Source organism: Anolis sagrei, chromosome 4 (assembly GCF_037176765.1).
Source record: "Anolis sagrei isolate rAnoSag1 chromosome 4, rAnoSag1.mat, whole genome shotgun sequence".
Classification (NCBI taxonomy): domain Eukaryota; kingdom Metazoa; phylum Chordata; class Lepidosauria; order Squamata; family Dactyloidae; genus Anolis; species Anolis sagrei.
The window spans coordinates 87,059,092-87,072,983 of NC_090024.1; the positions used below are offsets into that span (position 1 = coordinate 87,059,092).

The 13,892-nt window shown below is 44.3% G+C and overlaps 1 protein-coding gene across 1 annotated transcript in view; it reads left to right on the forward strand.

Moving 5' to 3' along the window:
- The first annotated feature begins 2,635 nt into the window (after positions 1-2,635).
- PXDC1 (PX domain containing 1) overlaps positions 2,636-13,892 on the forward strand; it is a 50,730-nt gene continuing 39,473 nt past the window's right edge. Inside the window, exon 1 of the mRNA XM_060774756.2 lies at positions 2,636-3,123. Coding sequence (XP_060630739.1) covers positions 2,868-3,123 — 256 coding nt within the window. The 5' untranslated portion in view covers positions 2,636-2,867. The remainder of the gene's footprint in view (positions 3,124-13,892) is intronic.

The window sequence follows — 13,892 nt, forward strand, 5'->3', positions numbered from 1 at the left end:
GGAGATAGTGTTTGTGAAGAGCATGTGTCTGTCTATGGAGAGTGTGTCTGTGGAAGGAGTAATGTATAAGGAGTGTGTTGATGTGAGTGAGTGAAAAGTGTGTGTATGTGTGTGAAGAATGTGTATGGCAGGCATGGGCAAACTTCAGCCCTCCAGGTGTTTTAGATTTCAACTCCCACAATGGTGATCCGGTGGGTTAAAGCACTGAGCTGTCGAACTTGCTGACTGAAAGGTTCCAGGTTCGAATCCGAGGAGCAGAGTGAGCTCCCGCTGTTAGCCCCTGAACTTTGGGTTGAAGCACTGAGCTGCTGAACTTGCTGACTGAAAGGTCGCAGGTTCGAATCCGGGGAGCGGAGTGAGCTCCCACTGTTAGCCCCAGCTTCTGCCAACCTAGCAGTTCAAAAACATGCACATGTGAATAGATCAATAGGTACTGCTTCTGCAGAAAGATAAAGGCACATAAGCACTCTTTCCAGATCCACACTTCACATACACTCACTCCATATACCCAGCTTTCTGCATACACACACTTGTCCACATAGACTTTTCACATACACATTTGCCATATATATACACTCTTCATCCACATATAGTCTCTCCATATACACACTCTCTCCACAGATCACCCTACTGGGGCCCCTGGTGGCACAGTGGGCTAAAGCCCTGAGCTGCTGAACTTGCTGACTGAAAGGTTACAAGTTCGAATCCAAGGAGCAGAGTGAGCTCCCACTGTTAGCCCCAGCTTCTGCCAACCTAGCAGTTCACACTCATGCACATGTGAATAGATCAATAGGTACCACTTCTGTGGAAAGGTAAAAGTGCATAAGCACTCTTTCCAGATCCACACTTCACATACACTCACTCCATATACCACGCTTTCTGCATACACACATTTGTCCACATAGACTTTTCACAAACACATTTGCCATATATACCCTCTTCATCCAGATATAGTCTCTCCATATACACACTCTCTCCACAGATCATTCTCCCCATACACACTTGAAGGACACATTCTTCACATCACATTTTCTGCATACACATTGGACATATACACTCTCCACACGCCACTCTTGCCACAGGACACATTCTTCCTACACAGACTGCCCACAAACACCCCATCAATGGACTGTCACCTTGTCGTGGTGAGGGGGCTTGCGTGTTCTAACATCTGTTATAGAACTCCGATTTGCTGATGACAATGTCGTCTGTGCACATTCAGAAGAAGATCTACAAGCCACTCTAAACACCTTCGCAGAAGGATACGAGAAGCTCGGCCTGTCATTGAACATCGAGAAAACCAAAGTGCTGTTTCAGCAGTCACCAGCCATCCCCTCCCCAATGCCAGAGATACAGCTTAATGGTGTAATATTAGAAAATGTTGATCATTTCCGCTACCTTGGCAGCCACCTCTCCACCAAAGTCAACATCGACACCGAATTACAACACCGCCTGAGCTCTGCGAGTGCAGCATTTTTCCAAATGAAGCAGGGAGTGTTTGAGGACCGGGACATCCGTAGGGATACCAAGATGCTAGACTATAAAGCTATTGTCCTCCCAACCATGCTATAAGCCTGCGAAACGTGGACTGTCTACAGATGTCACATGCAACTCCTGGAACGATTCCATCAGCGCTGCCTCTGGAAAATCCTGCAAATCTCTTGGGAAGACAAGTAGACAAATGTCAGCGTGCTAGAAGAAGCAAAGACCACCAGTATTGAAGTGATGGTCCTCTGCCATCAACTCTGCTGGACCGGCCACGTTGTCTGGATGCCCGACTATCTCCCAAAGCAGTTGCTCTACTCCGAACTCAAGAACAGAAAATGGAATGTGAGATGGGCTCAAAGCCAACCTTAAATCTCTGGCATAGACACTGAGAACTGGGAAGCTCTGGCTCTTGACTGCTCCAGCTGGAGGTCAGCTGTGACCAGCAGTGCTGTAGATTTTGAAGAGGCACGAATGGAGGGTGAAAGAGAGAAAAGTGCTAAGAGAAACCCCGACGGAGACAGCCTTCCTCTTGGAAACCAATGCCCTCACTGCGGGAGAAGATCAAGAATAGGGCTCCACAGCCACCTACAGACTCACAAGAATACTGATCCTGGAAGACTATCCTACTCGTCCAACGAGGGATCGCCTAAGTAAGTAAGTAAGTAAGCCCACAAACACTTTTTCCATAGACACTCTCTCAGTATACACTCTCCACATATACACACTTCACATTCGCATACAGACTGTCCACGCAGTCATGCCGTCCACATGACCTTGGAGGTGTCTAGGGACAACTCTTCGGCTTGGAAATGGAGATGAGCACCAACCCCCAGAGTCGGACGCGACTGGGCTTAATATCACGGGGAAAAACCTTTACCTATCGGTTGTTAGGAATGGTGGGAGTTGAAGTCCAAAACAACTGGAGGGCCGAAGTTTGCTCATGCCTGGTGTATGGGGAGTGTATGTCTGGGGAGAGAGGCCCACCCAGCCAGTCAGTGGCTCGACGGCTCCAGAAGAGACGCAACTGTCAGTGGAGGAGGAGGAGGAGGAGGAAGAAGAAGCAGAAGAAGAAGAGGAGGAGGAGGAAGAGGAGGAGGAAGAAGAGGAGGAGGAGGAAGAAGCAGAAAAAGAAGAGGAGGAGGAGGAGGAAGAGGAGGAGGAAGAAGAACAGGAGGAGGAGGAGGAGACAGACCTCTCTCCCTCCCTCCGTCCCTCCTTTCCAAGCGGCCTCCCTGGGCGCGCCCCTCGACGGATAGGCAAGCGGACGGAGAGGGAACCCCCCCCCTCTTCCTCCCTCCCTCCTTCCCTTGCTTCCTTCCTCTTTGCTTTTCCCCGGGGCGGCGACGTGGTATGCGCGCCCTCCGCCTGGGCCGGGCGGGATGGCCTCGGCCGTGTTTGAAGGCACTTCGCTGGTGAACATGTTCGTGCGGGACTGCTGGGTGAACGGCATCCGGCGCCTGATCGTCAACCGGCGGGGCGACGAGGAGCAGTTCTTCGAGATCCGCACCGAGTGGTCGGATCGCAACGTCCTCTACTTGCACCGCAGCTACGCCGACCTGGGCCGCCTCTTCAAGCGCCTCCTCGACTCCTTCCCGGAGGATCGGAGCCAGCTCTCCCAGTCCCCGCTGCTCCAAGGTTGGCCTCGGTCGGGACCCACGCCTGCCCTTTCCCTCCCCTCTCCCCCTTCCCCTTCCCTTCCTTCCTTCTCCCTTTGGGGGCGTCCACACTGTAGATCTAGAATCATAAGAGATCTCATGGGCCATCCAGTCCAACCCCCTGCCATTAGATGGCATTCTAATCACCCCCGACAGATGGCCATCCAGCCTCTATTTAAAAGCCCCCAAAGAAGGAGCCGCCACCACACTCCAGAGCAGAGCGTTCCACTGCTGAACGGCACTCACTGTCAGGAAGTTCTTTCTTAATGTTCAGATGGAATCTCCTCTCTTGTAGTTTGAAGCCATTGCTCCACATCCTAGTCTCCAGGGAAGCAGAAAACAAGCTTGCTCCCCCCTCCCTATGGCTTACTCTCACACATTTATACATGGCTATCATGTCTCCTCTCAGCCTCCAAAGAAGGAGCCGGCACCACATCCCAGAGCAGAGAGTTCCATTGCTGAACGGCTCTCACAGTCAGGAAGTTCTTTCTTAATGTTCAGATGGAATCTCCTTTCTTGTAGTTTGAAGCCATTGCTCCACGTCCTAGTCTCCATTGCAGCAGAAAACAAGCTTGCTCCCTCTTCCCTATGACTTCCTCTCAGTGGGTTAAAGCACTGAGCTGCTGAGCTTGTTGACAGAAAGGTCGCAGGTTCGAATCCGGGGAGCGGCGTGAGCTTCCACTGTCAACCCCAGCTTCTGCCAACCTAGCAGTTCAAAAAGTAAATGTGAGTAGATCAATAGGTACCACTCCGGCGGGAAGGTAGAGGTGCATGCAGTCTTGCCAGCCACATTACCTTGGAGGTGTCTACAGACAACGCCGGCTCTTTGGCTTAGAAATGGAGATGAGCACCACATCCCAGAGTCGGATGCGACTAGACTTAACATCAGGGGAAACCTTTACCTTTACTTATAATGTCTCCTCTCAGCCTTCTCATCTTCAGGCTAAACATGCCCAACTCTTTAAGCCACTCCTCATAGGGCTCGTTCTCCAGACCCTTGCTCATTTTAGTCTCCCTCCTCTGGACACATTCCAGCTTGTCAATATCTCTCTTGAATGTAGTTTAAGTGCCCATGGCTCCATCATGTGGAACTATAGAAGTTTCCATTTAGCAGGGAACACTAAAGACCTTAGTCAAGCTATAACTTCCACAATCTCATATCTTTGAGTCCTACCAGCTGAAGCAGTCCCAAACGGCATCCATCCTGACCCAGGCCCTTTCTGCACTGCCACACAAAATCCAATGTATCTGTTTTGAATTGGATTATATGGGTTCCAAGTAGACTGGAATGTACTTAGTCCTAATCTTTTTTTATACTGGTTTTAAACCACTTCATTGGATGTGTTGCAATAGCAGATTCCCAGATTAGTGTTGTTTACACCTTATTTTATTTTTCCAGTTATTTAATATTTAATGTTTATTTTACTTAAGTGATATTTGTCTTGACTGTAGCACAAATCCTATGTAAAATCATACTACATATTTTGACATTAATATTGAAATCTGAAATATATACAGATATACATAATCCCCTTCAAAGCAGACCATGTGGATTATCTGCTTGGATAAGGAGCCTCGGGTGGCGCAATGGGTTAAATAAGTGTTTCTCAACCTGGGGGTGCAGAGCCCTGGGGGGGGGGGGGTCGCCAGGGGGTGTCTCCAAAGACCTTCAGAAAACACAATATTTTCTGTTGCTCAATTCTCTCATTGGTGGGGTTCAGAATACTCTGATTGTAGGTGAACTATAAATCCCAGTAACTACAACTCCCAAATGTCAAGGTCTATTTTCCCCAAACTCCGCCAGTGTTCACATTTCTGCATATTGAGTATTCATGCCAAGTTTGCTCCAGTTCCATCATTGTTTGAGCCCATAGTGCTCTCTGGACGTAGGTGAACTGCAACTCCAAAACTCAAGGTCAATGCCCACCAAACCCTTCCAGTATTTTCTGTTGGTCAGGGGAGTTTAGTGTGTCAAGATTGGTTCAATTCCATCATTGGTAGAGTTCAGAATGCTTTTTGATTGTAGGTGAACTATAAATCCCAGCAAGTACAACTCCCAAATGTCAAGGTCTATATTCCCCAAACTCCATCAGTGTTCACATTTGGGCATATTGAGTATTTGTGCCAGGTTTAGTCCAGATCTAACATTGAGTCCACAGTGCACTCTGGATGCAGGTGAACTACAACTCCAAAACTCAAGGTCCATGCCCATCAAACCCTTACAGTATTTTCTGTTGGTAATGTGAGTTCTGTGTGCCAAATTTGATTCAATTCCATCGCTGGTGGAGTTCAGAATGCTCTTTCATTGTAGGTGAACCATAAATCCCAGCAATTACAACTCCCAAATGACAAAATCAGTCCCCCCACCACAAACCCCAGCAGTATTCAAATTTGGGCATATTGGATACTTGTGCCAAATTTGGTCCAGTGAATGAAAATACATAGCTGGGGGGGGGGGGCTTGGGGGGCATCCTTCCAGATGGCCAGTTGTCTCACACCAGAAGTGACTTGCTTGCTCCTGTCATGAAAAAAATCTGCTTGGATCATTGGGATTATATAGCAGTGTAGTTGCCACCTCTCTCTTTCGGGTTTGAGTTGTAGTGTTGCTGTGTGCCTTGGTGTCATTTCCTACAGATGAGGGCCCTATGGTGAACCCATCACAGAGTTTTCTCCGACTCTTGTGTGTGTGAGACATAATGGTTTGAACTAGGCCTCTGGAGGCTAAGGTTCGAATCCCTACTTGACCATGGAAACATACTGGGTGACTGACTTTGAGGGCCTCAACGCATCTGAGCATTTATCCACTTTAATCCACTTTAAATGCTGTGACTGCCTCCTGCAGAATTCTGGGGTTTGTAGTTTAGGGAGGGCCAAGGCCGTTTAAAGGCCCCTCCCTAAACTACAAACCCCAGAATTCTGCAAGAGGCAGTCATAGCATTTAAAGTGTGATGAGGCCCTCACAATGCCTGAATCACTCAGTTGGTATCCATGGTCAAGCAGGGATTCAAACCCTCACCTCCAGAGTTCTAGTTCAATCCTAAACCATTCTATCACACATATAAGCATAGGAAGTTAAAAAAAAAAGAAATTGTGGGGTGGGGGGAGGAAGCAGTGAGGCTCACTTGGGGCTATGTTTTCTTTGGCCAGCCCTTGATCCCAGGGTTCGCCTTCTCGAGTGTGAAAGAGCAAAAGCAATGAGCATGTGCAAAATGCCACTCCTCCATCGCCACTTGGGAGAGGGGGAGGGTCTCAAGTCCAGAGGTTTGTATCCGAGGCATGCTTGATAGAAGAGGTATATTATCTACTTTGAAAGGTTCATCACTGTGACACAGAGTGATGACATTGTATTTTTTTTAGTTCAGAAGGAACAAATGGGACTGAAATTGGCTCTTCATACCCAACAGTAACGGCGCTCCATGCAGTCATGCTGGCCACATGACCTTGGAGGTGTCTATGGACAACGCTGGCTCTTCAGCTTAGAAATGGAGATGAGCACCAATAGAATAATAATATTATGATAATAATAAAACTTTATTTATATTCCACTCTGTCTCCCTGAAGGGACTCAGGGCAGATTCCAAACATAAAAGGCAAACATTCAATGCCCAAATACAACAACAATACATCCATACTAACAAAATTTGAACAACCCAACATTTGAACAACACAAATTATAACTTAATAATTATAACCCAACATTTATATAATATATAATATATATAATAATATATATAATATATATAATAATTATAACCCAACATTTCAACAACATAAATTATAACAATTAAAATTAAATAAAAAATACAGCCTATTATAACAAACATGAGACAAAACGTCACACAAACATAAGACAGAACGAAGTCGGACACTACTGGACTTAATGTCAGGGGAAAACCTTTACCTTACCTTTTTACCCAACAGTATGAGTGGAGGGAAGGATACTAGAGACAAAGGTGAAGTACTTTGGCCACATCATGAGGAGACAGGAAAGCCTAGAGAAGACAATTATGCTGACGAAAGTGGAAGGTAAAAGGAAGAGGGACCGACCAAGGGCAAGATGGATGGATGGCATCCTTGAAGTGACTGGACTGACCTTGAAGGAGCTGGGGGTGGTGACGGCCGACAGGGAGCTCTGGCGCGGGCTGGTCCATGAGGTCACGAAGAGTCGGAGACGACTGAACGAATGAACAACAACAACATGAGTGAAAGGAGTCCATAAGGCCTCCTATATGTAGATCTGCTGGTCTGGGAAACTGAAAACCTGATCAGGTCCTTCTCCTCCCCACTATAATCATTTTGAGGAAATGCTCCATACCAACAGAGCTGTGGTGGCTGCTCTATGAGGAACTGTGATTTATGAACATCATGTGCATTCCCTTCAGGCATTGTGGTATGGCACATCATATGTTTCTTTTGGGCACTTTTAGATGTCACTCCTCAACTCTCTTCTAACCTGGAAATAGCTGGATCAGAAGGGATGGATGTAATGTGTGTGTGCGTGCCTTCAAGTTACCTGTTGGCTTATGGTGATGCCATGCATTTCATAGGGTTTTCTTAGGTAAGGAGTACTCAGACGTGATTTGGCCTTTCCCTTCTTCCTTTCAAGTATAGAGGAGCCATGGTTCTCAACCTGTGGATTCCCAGGTGTTTTGGCCTTCGACTCTCAGAAATCCTGGGATTTCTGGGAGTTTTGGGCCAAAACACCTGGGGACCCACAGGTTGAGAACCAGTGGCTTGGAGTAGGCATCCTTATACTGCGGCCCTCCAGCTGTTTGGGCCGTCAACTCCCAGAAACCCTAGCCAGCTTGTTCAATGCTCAGGAATTCTGGTAGTTGGAGGCCAAAACAGTTGGAGGGCCACAGTTTGAGGGTGCCTCGCTTAGAGCATCTTGTATGGGTAGGTGGTATCCCATCCAAGTACTAACAAGAGCAGATCCTTTTTAGCTCCCAAGATCAGATGAACTCTGATGCCTTTAGTGTATTCAGGCCTTGAGGGAGGTAGTAGGAGGACATAATTGTTAGCACAGGAATTACTCATCCTCATAATTCCACCACACTAATCCCAGCTAGTCCTTTGGACTCTTGGTGATCATCATCATTTCCATATCGTTTTTCAGTGCTGGATGTGCTGATTCGGCAGATCTCGTTCCTTATATTGGCATTGCAAATGGGTAAACAATCTTCATAGCAAGATAAGTGAGGCAAGCCCTGTGGTTGTCACAAGTGGTCTCTGGCAGGAGGTAGGAGGGTGATTTCCTCGAGCTCACAACGTAGCTTTTCCTGTTCTGTTGTTCATAGCCTATTCACAATATGCAGTTATTCTACTTTACCTTCCGTGGCCTCATTCTACAAAATTTTGGGATTTGCTGTTTAAAGAGGGATATTCAGAAGTGTATCCCTTGACAAAGAAAACCCTATAGAATTTATGGGGTCATCATAAGTCGACAAGGAACTTGTAAGCACATCAACTGGAGAGTTTTTACAGTCTCACCAAACTCAAATGTCATAGGATTCAGCCACAGTGATTAAAGTGGGATCACGCTGCTATAATGGGCCAAGCTTTAGCACAGCAGGTTAACTGCCAGCTGCAGTAAATCTTGCCAATCGAAAGATAGGCAGTTTGAAATCTGGGTCAGGCTGAGCTCCTGGCCTTTAGCCCAGCTTCTGCCTACCTAGCAGTTTTGAAAACAGTAATGTGAGTAGGTAAATAGGTACTGCTTAAGCGGGCGCCCATAAGAAAATGCCAGAAAAATGCAGGCGATTTGATCAAGGAGGTAGTTTACAAACAAAAGCACTTTGGCAGGGAAACTGCAGTGACAGCACTCCCCCATGGCTGGGACCTAACACAGCCTCCAAGATGCCAAAGATGGGAAAGCCTATGTATATATACCTCTATCTATGTACAGTTGTCTGTCTTGTCAGTATATAACGCCATTGAATGTTTGCTGTGTAGATGTTCTGTGATCCGCCCTGAGTCCCCTTCGGGGTGAGAAGGGCAGAATATAAATACTGTAAGTAAATAAGCAATTGTGTAGTGTAAAAGGGAAAACTTTTTCTTTTAACCAGGCCAGTTTTAAAACTGCAAGGAAAGTAGTAAACATGTACAAAATGCACACATACACCAGATGACTTAAAATAGGCAAAACCATAAGGAAACTATTGCCACCAACAAGTTTGTGTTTGCTTTCTTTAATGGTTTAGTGCCGTCTTCCTCTATCCAATATCCTATTCTAACCCCTTTGATCATGCTAGTTGGAAGTGATGGGGATTTTTGTCCTAGTTATGCTGTTGGGTTGTCTTAAAGTGTTTATGAATGCCTTCTCCCCTACGTACCATCAAGATTACTAAGATCGTCTGGAGAGGCCCTGCTCTCGGTCCCCCCGGCCTCACAAGCGCGCCTGGTGGGGACGAGGGACAGGGCCTTCTCGGTGGTGGCCCCGCGACTCTGGAACTCTCTCCCACTGGAGGTCAGAACCGCCCCGTCTATCCTGACATTCAGGAAACGGGTGAATATGTGGTTGTGGAGACAGGCTTTCGATGAATGAGACAGCACCCTAAGATTGTGGATGGAAGATGAGGTATACTTGTTTTTAATATGATGACTGACCACCGTAGTTTTAAATATAGTTGTTATTTTAAATGTGTTATTGTAATTATGAACTATGATATTTTACTGATTGTATGTTTTATGGTTGTAAACCGGGCTGAGTCCCTCTAAGAGGTGAGAAGCTCAGTATAGAAAACTTTGAAATAAATAAATAAAATATAGCAGTGGTTCTCAGCCTGGGGTCCCTAGATGTTTTTGGCCTACAACTCCCAGAAATCCCAGCCAATTTACCAGCTATTAGGGGTTTTTGGAGTTGAATACCAAAAATATCTGGGGACCCCAGGTTGAGAACCACTGCCTTATAGTGTATATGAGTGATACTCCGGCTTAAAGTTTTTCAAATCTTCAGGGGAAATGAGTCTTACAGCAGTGGAACAGTTCCTGAGCATGGCTCTGTATGCACCGGTGGTCCAAAACTGGACACCTGATGCCTTAAATTTGCAGTCCATTGGTATTAAAATCCATGGATCTGCAGAGTCTTTCTCTCTTCTTCGTGAATTGGTCCTCCTCCTTTTGGGTTGAATCAATGTGTCAATTATAAAGGGATAACATCACATAAAACCTGGAGGCAGTGTCTATCGGTGTCAGTACACTGTATTTTGCATTTCCAACTCTGTAATTCAGATGTAATAACTAAGTTGGCAAGTTTTACATTTGAGTTTCCAGTGGTTTTCTCCATTCTACTCCACCCTTACAAGTGTGTTACAAATAGCACAGGAGCCTTGCAAGTACTTTTTGTTTGATTTATAGGAAAGCCCTCTCCACTATAGATTCACATCTTCCAGCAACGTTCAGCCTACAAATGCGGAATTTGTTTTTAAATGCAAAAGATGAGTAAAATTGCTAATGTAGGCATTCTTCATTTTTCTTCACGTTTGTTTTCAAAACAACCACAGGAAACACAGTATTATAATGGTATGATACACTAATACTTTAATGTGGGTCTTTTCATTTAAAAAGAAAAAAAAGAAAATGAGAGGAAAGAGAGTAAAGGAAAAAGACAAATCAAAGTTAAAGCTATGATACTTCTATGAACACTTTGGTCCAGTCACTCTGTGACAACTTGATTTATCTCATAAAGTTGTTGTGTTGATAAAGAGCAGAGGAGCTTATTGGAAGGAAGATGAGATACAGTCATGATTAATGCATAAACAAAAATTAACATATAATTGAACATGGGTTTCAGATCATCTCTTGGAGGCAGGCCTACAACTAAGTACTTAGAGTGATTTGTCCAAGAATCTGAGAGATGTTATGAATCCGGGGCAGAGGTGAGATTTGTTAATTGGTTCACTCAAATAGTAATAAAATAATAATAATAATAATAATAATAATAATAATAATAATAGAACTGCAAAGACTCTGGCATAAGCCAGTAAAGGTGGTCCCAATAGTGATCAGCACACTGGGTGCAGTGCCTAAAGACCTTGGCCATCACTTTAAAAAAATTGATGTTGACAAAATTACCATTTGTCAGCTGAAAAAGGCCATCCTACTTGGATCTGCACACTTTATTTGCCAATACACCACACTTGGGAAGTGTCCGACATGTGATCAAATACAAAAGCCAGCATAGAGATTTTGTTTGCTGTGAACTAATCTTGTTGTGTATCTAATAATAATAATAATAATAATAATAATAATAATAATGTATTGTTGAAGGCTTTCATGGCCAGAATCACTGGGTTGTTGTAGGGTTTTTGGGCTATATGGCCATGTTCTAGAGGCATTCTCTCCTGACGTTTCGCCTGCATCTATGGTAAGCACGAGGATGCTTGCCATAGATGCAGGCGAAACGTCAGGAGAGAATGCCTCTAGAACATGGCCATATAGCCCGAAAAAACTTACCACAACCCAATAATAATAATAATAATAATAATAATAATAATAATAATAATAGTTTATATATCTCATTTGCTGTGACATACTGTGTTTTTGTGTCAGTAAATTAATAATAATAATAATAATAATAATAATATAAGAAGTTATCACTTTCTGAGGGTATATCTTACATTGTAGAATTCTTGCAGTTTGACACTGTCATGTCTCAATGCTATGGGATCCTGGGGGTTGTAATTTGGTGAGACACCAATACTTTGGCAGAGGTGGCTAAAGTCCTTATAAAACTACAACCCTTGTGATTCCATAGCATTGAGCCATGGCATTTGAAGTGATATTAAACTGCATTAATTCTACATTAGAGATGTATTCTAAGTCTCATAGCATTCAATGGATCTGATTTCAGCTGGACTATATAGGAATTCAATCCACCACAAAGCTCTCTTGTGAGAACTCTCATGCAAATTTTGTACCCTTTTGCCCACCAGTTGGATAGAAGATACTATTATCATGTTTCTTGTATTAAAATGAATTTCCATTTTGTAGGAGAATTACATGCCAAAACCAAGACTTAGCAAGAATCCCTTTTCCTAACATGCCTCCTTTCCATGTGCCTGTAGTTTCAAATGTGGACACAACTCTGACATGGGGGATCTGCCCCTGGACTTTGGAATGGTACAGCCCGAGCACAAATATGTGACTTATTATCAGTAGGGTGAAAGCAGAAAAAAATGCCTTAAGGGAAAATGGTTAAGAAGCCCTCCTATTTAAGATTATGATCTCAGCTGCATCACAGAAAAATGTTTATATATTACAAAAATACACATATCATAATGTTCTGTTCCCAAAAAGAGAGCTCAAAGGCTGTGATGGATTTGAAGAGAGACTGAAGGACTTTTAAAAACAGAATTGTGAAGTGTTCAAGACAAACCAAATGAATGAGTCAGTTGTCTCCTGTCTGAAACTGTGTGGTGTTGTATACACACATGCCAGCTGGGTGTCAGGGAGAAAAGGAAATGCTACCAAGACACACTGAAACACTGGGCAGGCAATAGGGGATTTGTTGTTATCGCTTGGCTCCAATTGCTGGGAAACCAAACTGGGTAATCAAGCTCTGTGTACATAGACTGTACATAGAGGCTCCTGAAGCCTGTGAACTGAATACAATTAGAGATGGACAAGAAGAACCAATGGAGTGAGATAAACCTAGGTAGCTGTGGTTACCTCAAAGCTGATCTTCTGAGCTGAAGAACTCAGAAATTGTCTTTAAGAAAACAAATGTGTAGAACTGACAGTCTGGCTTTATTGCTGTGTTGCAACATCCCTTAAGGTAGTGGTTCTCAACCTTTCTAATGCCGCAACTCCTTAGTACAGTTCTTCACGTTGTGGTGACCCCCAACCATAACATTTTCATTGCTACTTCGTAACTGTAATTTTGCTACTGTTATGAATCATAATATAAATATCTGATATGCAGATATTTTCAAATCCCAAATACCTAATATGCCCAAATTTCAATACTGGTGGGGTGGGGGGGGGGTTGTTGATTTTGTCATTTGGGAGCTGTAGTAGCTGGGATTTATAGTTCACCTACAATCAAAGAGCATTCTGAACACCACCAATGATGAAATTGAACCAAACTTGGCATACAGAACTCCCATGGCCAAGAGAAAATACTGAGAGGATCTGATGGACATTGACCTTGAATTTTTGGAGTTGTAGTTCACCCACATCCAGAGAGCACTGTGGACTCAAACAATGATGGATCTAGACCAAACTTGGCACGAATACTCAATATGCTGAAATGTGAATACTGGAGGAGTTTGAGAAAAATAGACTTTGACATTTGGGAGTTGTAGTTGCTGGGATTTATAGTTCACCTACAATGAAATAACATTTTGAACCCCAACAATGATAGAATTGGACCAAACTTCCCACACAGAACCCATGATCAACAGAAAATACTGTTTTCTGATGGTCTTTGGCGACCCCTCTGACACCCCCTCGCGACCCCCACAGGGGTCCCAACCCCCGGGTTGAGAAACACTGCCTTAAGGCATTACTGGGAGCCTTTGACCTTTGACATGTTTTGGACTACATCTCCCACAGTCCCTCGTTGGTCATGATGGATGCAGCTTCTGGAAGTTTGAATCCAAAACATCTGGAGGGTCAAAGGTTTTCCATTCCTGCTGTTGAGGAATATTTTAAGATATCTAGCAACATTTATTTATTTATTTAAAACTTTTATATGCCAATCTGAGTCCGTAGAAGGACTCAGACCGGCTTTGTTGTTGTTGTGTGCCT